At 38.7% G+C, this 8,828-nt stretch overlaps 1 protein-coding gene across 2 annotated transcripts; it reads right to left on the bottom strand.

Annotated features, from left to right (window-relative positions):
* Positions 1 to 2,438: 2,438 nt before the first annotated feature.
* On the bottom strand, positions 2,439 to 8,582 carry C1GALT1 (core 1 synthase, glycoprotein-N-acetylgalactosamine 3-beta-galactosyltransferase 1). Of its 2 annotated transcripts, XM_081932991.1 has the most exons (6): positions 8,445 to 8,582; positions 7,736 to 7,790; positions 7,448 to 7,541; positions 6,004 to 6,229; positions 4,059 to 4,726; positions 2,439 to 3,383 (listed from the first exon to the last, which is right to left on the bottom strand). In XM_081932991.1, the coding sequence occupies exons 3-6, from the start codon at positions 7,448 to 7,450 to the stop codon at positions 3,171 to 3,173; spliced, it is 1,110 nt and encodes a 369-aa protein (XP_081789117.1). In that variant the 5' UTR covers positions 7,451 to 7,541; positions 7,736 to 7,790; positions 8,445 to 8,582; the 3' UTR covers positions 2,439 to 3,170. The 2 variants fall into 2 exon arrangements, with proteins under 2 accessions (XP_081789117.1, XP_081789118.1); XM_081932992.1 differs by lacking the exon at positions 7,736 to 7,790.
* Positions 8,583 to 8,828: the final 246 nt, after the last annotated feature.

Consider the following 8,828-nt stretch of genomic DNA (forward strand, 5'->3'; position numbering starts at 1 on the left):
TTTTTTTTATCTAAGACAAAAAAAAAAAACGGAAACTGAAATACATTGATAGAAACACAGTAATGATATTTTCACCACTCATTCGGGATTTTCCTAACCTACGCAAGGTGGGAGACAGAGAAAGATACTAAAGATTTGAAAAAAAGCGTAGTTGAATTTAACTGTCGGAACCAATTACGATGCTGAGGGTTTTGTCAGCTGACTTTACGGGGTAATGTGTGACCTTCAATTACAAAATTGAGTCTCTTGCCAATTACGAATTTAGGTTATACCAAATCAGATAGATTTAACGGGTCATTTTCAGAAAAGAGTGCAAATAATATGGGGATTATGAGAAAAATAGGAAAAATATACACATTCACACTAGAAATGAAATTCTGCCACAGTTTTGGTAAATAGTGACATGTAAAATATTTCAAGTTCAAAACACTTTTTGGGTGGTCTAAAGAGTATCTGTTGCATTCAGGAGCAATCTATGATGGCATGTTTGAAGCTCAAAACATTTAATTATCCCTAATAGTGAACTGATTAGTGGCTTGAAAAGTTCAAAACACTTTTTGAGTGGTGTAAATAGTATCTGTTGCATTTACCTATCCCTAATACTGAACTGATCGGTGGCTTGAAAAGCACATCAAGAAAGGGAAAAAATGAATCTGTCAAAAGACGTAACCAAAATGTTAGTGAAGATTAACTAAAAAGCATCTAAAGAAAAATAAAAACTGGGGAGAGCTAAAAATTAAATTATTAAATCAGCACCCTTACTAAATATACTAATGTATACAAGTAAAATTCTTAATATATAGAAAGTAATATATTTAGTGAAAAATTGAAATCATTCTAAGTGTTATGATATAAGGAGAAATCTACTTCTAATGAATTCCAGTTGAAACCAATATCTAGAACAGCGATTGGGAACCTTTTTTGGTTCATGTGCCACAAGGGGGGGAGCACAGGGGGGTCGTACGTGGGTTTCACGCACTCATGCTATGTGCAGTCCCCCCAGTGCGCATGCACACGAGAGGCGCTTCCCCCCTTTTTTGCATGCTTTTTTGGCCCTCCATAGGCTCCAGAGGTTTTATTGGAGCCTGGGGAGGGCAAAAACAGCTTTCCTCCGGAGGCTTTAGGGACGTTCAAGAAGATTCCTGAAGCCTCCGGAGGACTAAAAAGGACCCTACGAGCAAACCGGAAGTCACTTCTGGTTTGTTCGTAGAGTCGGTATAAGCCCTCCGGAGACTTAAAGGACCTTCAGGAGGCTTCTCTGAAGCCTCCGGAAGACTAAAAAGGACCCTGTGTGCAAACCGGATTCCGGTTTGCTTGTAGGGCTGGTTTAAGCCCTCCGGAGGCTTCAGGGATGCCTCTGAAGGTCCCTGAAGCCTCCAGAGGGCTTAAACCGTCCCTACGAGCAAACTGTAATCCCGTTTCCGAACTTCCGGTTTGTCCATAGGGCTAGTTTTTCGCACTCCGGAGGCTTCAGGGAAGCTCCTGAAGCCTCTGGAGGGTCTCGGGGGAGGGGTCTTTTCACCCTCCTCAGGCTTCTATAAAGCCTCTAGAGCCTGGGAGAGTGAAAAATGGCTTTAAAAAAGGCTGAACTCAGCTGGCCAGCAAACGCATGCGTGCTGGCCAGCCAACAGGGCAACGCCTCACTTGTCCTCACAAATGGCTCCACGTGCCACCTGTGGCACACATGCCAAGGTTCGTCATTGCAGATCTAGAGGAAGCTCAACAGGAAAAGAAAATCAAAACAGTAATCTGAAGAAATAAAATTTTGTTTGGCTTGAACTACAATTTCAATTATTGAATCATATTTACAGAAATATAGTAACAATATTTACACTTTTCATTCGGCCACCATTTCTGATATCTTACTTTACTGAAATATCTAAGTTGGGAGAGTGGAAAAAAAGACTAAAATTTTGAAACTTTGAAAAAAAAATCTTATTTAAATTTTAACTCTTGGAACCAATTATGATGTTGGGGGTTTTGTCAGCTGACTTTAGGGTAAAGCGTCCCCTTTATTTACAAAATTATCTAAAAAACATCAATTTCTGATGTAATATATAAAATAACCTGAAGGGGTTCTTTTGGGAAAAAATTAAATAATTCTGAATGCGACAAAAGCAGAAATCTACACATTTGTAGTACTAAAAATAATTCTATCACAGTTCATAGTGTATAGTGACATGAGAAATATTTCAAGTTCAAACACTTTTTGAGTAGTCCCAATGACATCCATTGTATCCAGTAGCTATCTGTTATTGTGTATTTGAAACTCAACATGTTTACCTATTCCTAATACTGATCTTCTTGTGCTGAAAAATACATCAAGAAAAAAATGTAATTGTCAAAATTTGTTACCAAGATATTAGTGAAGATTAGTTAAAAAGTATGTAACTCTAAATGCAAAGTAGAAACAGCTAAAAATACTAAATTTGCAACATTATTTAATATTCTAATATAAACAAATCCAGTTCTGAATATTTAGAATAAAACTTAGAGAAGTCTATTTCTAATGAATAGTTCATATAATAATTCATGTTCCAGAGGAAGTTAAAACAGTGAAACAAAACAAATTAAAAATAGTAATATCAAGAAATATTTTGTTTGATTAGACAAGCTTTCTAATAATTGAATTATATTTACACATATCTACTAACGATATTTGCACCTGTCTTTTGGCTACCATTAAGACTTCATTCTATGGAAACATTCTGGCTAGGATACAAAAATTGCAATAAAAGTCTTCAAGCTGTTAAGAAAATCTTAGTTAAATTTGGCCTCTTGCGGTCATTTTTAATGCTGCAGGTTTTTTCGGATGATTTCATGGCATGAAGTGTTTTCTTCATATACATACTGGAATGTTTTCATCATTTTCTGATTTAACAAAGCAAAGAAAGTGATATTTTTTTTTGTTAGAAAAAGGTAATAATACATTCAAATCCTAATGAAAAAGGATGACAACGTTGAAGGTCCATGTGTGAAAAGGAACAAAAGTATTTGTTTCAAGTGCAGATTGAGTCTATGTGTCAGTAAATTAAAGCTTTGATAGAAGTACTGCATGCAGTCCCTTGGCATATGAAAAAAATGTACCAGCATATTAGAAAAGGATACAAAAGAATACTTTGGAAATACACTTAGGAAATTCATTTTGTCACTGTTAGCTGAGCAACCCCTTATTTAGAAGCTTTTGGAAGATTTTCTTCAGCTTTGATTTTGATACCACCTTTTGTAGCCTCACTTAAATTTTGTTTTTCTGGGACATCAGGATTGTATCTGAATTGATAACCGTAAGGACGAAGATGGTAAATCAAGTATTCCAAATGATACATAGTAGTAGCATCTACATAGTGAAAAGAAACTGCTAGATCAGAACAGCAAGCAGGGCCCTAGAAAAAGAAAAAGAACAAAATCAAAAGGCAACAAAGAAAACAGTCATGTTTTATAGTTAATTAAATGCAGATCAGATGACTTCAATCATAATGGTTCTGTCCTTTGTTTACAAAGAAAAGAAACATGTTGTTTCTGAAAATATTTGTTTTGTATTTTGTCTCTAAATATGAATTGTATACAACTGTTTTGTAATGATATAGTAGACTCACATCGGGGAAATGTTATTTCAATCTCTTCCACATATGGATGCTCTCCAGGGTATTCTTAGAAGTAGGAAATATTAAATGTAGTATGCTGTAGTTTCCATGCATAAAGCTCAGATATCTCCCATTTTTAAAACAGATGTGAAATAATAACATTTATGCCTTAAGGCAGGGGTGTCCAAACTTGGGAACTTTAAGACTTGTGGACTTCAACTCCCAGAATTCCCCAGCCAGCCGGCTGGGAAATTCTGGGAGTTGAAGTCCACAAGTCTTAAAGTTCCCAAGTTTGGACACCCCTGCCTTAAGCCATAATAATGTCCTAGATGTCATAAGGCTACATGGATCCTGCATATGATGTAAAAAAGCAACTACAGAAGTTCAACAAAGTTAAAACATTTCTAATAACCACTAATAAATAATAATCTAATAAACAATAATATTTATAACCACCCCCATAATAAAACTTACCTCCACAGCAGGGTAATAGTTGTAATTCCAGTACCAAAAGTTTTTGGGAAGATATCCTTTGATTAAATGATGTTCTGGCACAAATGGATGGAATGTTTCCTTGCCGTTTGTATCCCGAGAATCTCCAGCTTCAACATTAAGGCTCTCCATACATTTGCCTAATGCTAAGTCTTCAATGGAAGAGCTATGAGTACATTTGTTATTTTTGAAGGCATCCACAAATCTTTTCAGAGCTTCTTTGCTAAGCACATATCCTGCCCCACCACTCATATAGCCCTGTTTTACAAAAGGCTTAAATCTTCGCCCAAAATAAATGGGTTTTTCAGGATTGTATTTTGAGAGGAGCCATCTCAAGTTGTCCAGTGCAACATAAGTGTCATCATCTGCCTTCATGAACCAATCTGCTTCATCAAAATAATGTTCATGTACATACTGGAAAGCTTTAATAGTTTTCCAGTATAAGTGGTCCCTGCCTTCTTTGGTTTCTAATCCTACTGTTGGAAAGTTTTTGTTTTCCTCAGAGCTCATAAATAGGATTTTGTTGCAATGCTGGGCCCAAGTAGCTTTGACATGTTTGGCTTTTGTTTCCAGATTTTGAGGACCTGTCATCACCCAGCAAAGTATTCTTACCTTCTGGTACAAGTCTTCAGCAATGTATTTATTTTCATCTGGGAAAGGTATGAGGAGATATGTTATTCAATTTGATTTTCACAAAAATGAGTAATATAAACAATTCTAAGGGGGCAAAGGATGGAGTGGTATGGCACACAGGAGTGCAGCCAAGTAGAAAAGGGGTTAGTGCAATTCAGCATAAATTTGACCAGATGCGAAGGGGGTACTACAGCACCACACAAAAGCAGGAATGTATTATGAGGATAGCTAGAAACTTGAGCCTGACTCACACTTTGTCCAAAAAATAAACTTGGGAAGGGGGGGGGCAATGGAATTCTTATATATGTATACTCTTAAAAGGAAAATGTGTGTAAAATTATTAATATGGAAGATGTTTACTATTATTACACCATCAATATTAAATGGAGCTTGCTCAGACACTGAAATACACCACGTAAATCAAGCGGAGAAAGTGGAAGGGAGAAAGGTAGAGAAAGGGGGAGGAAAGCTAGAATCAGGGAGTTAGAAGGGAGGAAAAAGGTAGGAGAGACAGAAGGAGTGGAAAGAGGAGAAGGAGAGAGGAAGGGGAAGCAGAGAAGAGAGGGATGGTAGAGAGAAGAAAGGAGGTAGGGAGGAGGAGAAAGGGAGAAGGTAGGGTGGCTGTAAAATAGTGCATAATATGGTGGAAGAGCAAATGATAGTAGTTGTGGGTTGATGCTAAAGGGAATTGATATAATATTGGATAACACAAAACAGTGTCTGTTAAGATGTAATGGTATACTTGTGGTTACTTATATAAAAATAAAAAAAAAACTCTTCAAAAAAAAGCAGAAATGAACTATGGACTGCAGGAAGAGTGGGCTGCAGATGGGTGAGCAGTACAGAATATGAGATCCTGTAGTATACTTCTCAGGAGAAAAAGCAGTGGAAACCACTTACTGGAGCAGTTCTGACCTTTCTTGCCAGCTTTCCCATTGAGTTTGCTTGTGGCAAAAGCTGGCAAGGGAGGTCACAAATAGTGATCTTGTGATTGTGAGACACTGAAACCATCCCAATCATGTGACTACAAGAGCATTGCAATGGCTAGAACTTAAGAAGACCATAAGAAATTACCACTCATTCAATGTCATCATAACTTCAAAGTTTCTGAATGGGGGCTCCTTAACTGACTACCTGCATATTTTAGATCAGCTCTGTTTTTGGCAGTGGTTCATTTAAAATATGACCGTAAAATTTTTATTTCAAATCTTTCTTTCAAGTAAACATGATACTTATTATGTAGAAAAATAAAATAAAAAATAAAAAAGTGCTCCACGTAGAACATATAAAATACCTTTATGTTGCCCAGCATCAGCATTGAAATTCATTTGTCCTTTCAGGTTATTGTTTCCATCGTTATCTGAGTGATGACCATGAGGATCGTTATGAAGAATGTGAGGCTCAACCTTGATTTGTTCCTCTAATCTTAAATTAAACAGTAAGTAACATAGGAAAAAACCAATTGCCGATCCAAAAGTGAAGGTCAGAATATTCAGTAAGGATTTTGGAGACGCCATTTCCTGAGGGAACAGAGGAACCATTGGTTTACTTTACATTGGTTACACATAAATAGAGGAAAAATACATTCAGCGATGAAATTGAATAATCACTAATTAATCAGGTCTTTAGCTCTCATGACAAGGGAGAAAGGGTGGGCTGGACGGACCCCTTCCAAACAAATGCAATATAAACAAAATGAATTTATATTCGGAAGCAAAGGGTACAATATGTTGGGGGGGGGCGCACACTTGTAAGAGAAAATTCCTATATGTTTATGATCTTGCTGGGAAAAAGATGAACTTTTGTAAAGGTATTTCATTACAAGGGCACTAATGGATTTTTAAAAAGTACATGCGGCTTTTGTCTCCTGCAGATAAAGAGAACAGAAACAGGGAGGCACAAGTCAACTGCATAAATTTATGATTCAACATTTAACAAAATGTTCAGATAATTGCAGAGAATCATTTGCCACGTAAGACATATATAAAACATTTAAGGATATTTTTTTTACTGAAACTTATAAGGATCTTTTTCTCATGTCACTCCAGGTGGAGCATCTTTTATAGAATGCAATGGAGGCATAATGCAGCTATTCTTTTTTCTATCACTATGACTCCAGGAAGCATTCTTTCATTTCAGCTTGGCAAATATCCACTGCAAACATGGAATGAATTGTGTGTCTTCCTGGTTCTGAAAAAAAAAAATCCTATTCTCTCATCTTCCACATGAGCAAACTTTTTAAAATGTCTTCAGGTGTGACATATTTCTACCCTGGAAGGAGAGTTTGCAATATTTTTATGCCTGTTTAACTGTTTTAGTATTGCAAGCTGCAAACGTAACATACCCAACATTGCAACTGCTGACACTACTCAGGGGTGTCTAACTTGCGATAACACATCATCACGTGGCATATCACAACTTTCTCCCCCTTCGCTAAACTGGGACTAGGGGTGGCCAGCACCTCACACATCCAGTCGGTGGGGCCCGAGTTTGACACCTCTCTACTAACTCATTTTTCCCTGCACGAAGCCATGAGTGCACTGACATTTCAGGGTATATAGAAAAGTATGATTATTTGGATCTTCTTGCTCTTCAAACGTTGTTACATGAAACAACTCCCACCCTTAATCTCATATGAACCTACCTACAGTGATAATTAATAACATCAGGCTTAATAGGTAGATCAACCCAAACACATCAATCGGAGCAGTTTTAGATTATTAAGCTATAATGTTTACCATTTAGTTAGCACGTCCTGACCAAACTGGTTGGGAAATATGAAACTTATGGCACAATTAGGTCCATCCTGGTTATTCAAAGATGAAAAGGCTACTGCAAGAAAGAGCAAAAATCGAATTCAGCAGCACAGAGAATGACACTAAGATCAATTTTGAAACCAATTTATTCCTTATGTCTTTCCTTTAGGAAAGTAAAATTGGATGGGGGGAGGGAGAAAGAGAGACTAGAATATCATATTACAAAGATCACCAATCCATTTCTGGTAATTAATGACCAAACGAACTAACCTGCACAAATAATAGCAAACTGGTAAATCTTTTACACATTCTTCCTTGATTCTTCCTTGAACCCACAAACGAGTTGCCCAAAACAGCAAAAAAAGAAGTTTGCAATATGAGAAGTGTATTAAAATCCTTTACCCGCTGGTATTGCACATTCACCAAATTAAACATTATAAAAGACACGTACGTACGGGCTCACATCCTACATCCCTTCCCCCAAAACGGCTTTCCTTATAAAAATACCTGGTCTTTATATCCCATTTATAACTTAACTCCGGGGGTTTTCTTTACGTACTCGAATAAATCTTTTCTCTTCCAAAGAGCGTATCTGGATTTCATTCCGATTTGCTCTTGCGCAACCCCGGCTCAAATTGGGACCCCCCAATATTCCATCGACAGTAACAAAATTCGCCATTGCTTGGGGGCGATAGGATTTGCGATAAAACACTCCCGGAAGACATCAGACTAAAGCGGCCCCACTGAAATTAGCGCAGTTTCTTCGGCTTCAATATCATTGCTGTCAAAATGCCTCTAAAGCAACATTTCAGCCCTTTGTACTCCACGCGGCGTTTTGCATTTCCACCCTATCTCTAAGAGACAGTATTATACGCGCCTCGCCACTTTTTCAACCTTGCGGAACCGGGAGCGCCTCGCCCTTCGCTCCCTCGGCTCCGCTCTCCAGGCCCGACCACCACATTTCAGCCTCTCCTCTTACCTTTAATTCCTGCCAGTCTTTTTCCAGGGGAGCAGCGCGGAAGGCCGATAACTCCGCTCAGGAGCGCTCGGGGAAGAGCAGAGACCACGCGGGAAGTGCTGTCAATAGCATTCCCCGCTGGCAACCTCGCGAGCAGGCTGCCACACCGCAACTACCCAGACTGCAGGTCGCCGGCCGGAGAAAAAGAGGGAACCCGACCCGAGCTCCGCCTCCCCTTGCTCCTCCCAGCCCCTCGTTCGCTCGCGGATAGGGTCCAAGCGCTGAAGCTGTGGAAACGGGGTGGAGTTGAGCGCTTCTTCCCGCCTACCTGATGATCGGGTGGGCGAACGCGGTGGCCGCTTGAGGGCGGAAGAGCGACGCGCGAAGCGGCCGGGAAGGTTGCCC

The sequence above is a fragment of the Natrix helvetica genome (genome assembly GCF_964273705.1).
Source record: "Natrix helvetica genome assembly, chromosome: Z".
Lineage (NCBI taxonomy): Eukaryota > Metazoa > Chordata > Lepidosauria > Squamata > Natricidae > Natrix > Natrix helvetica.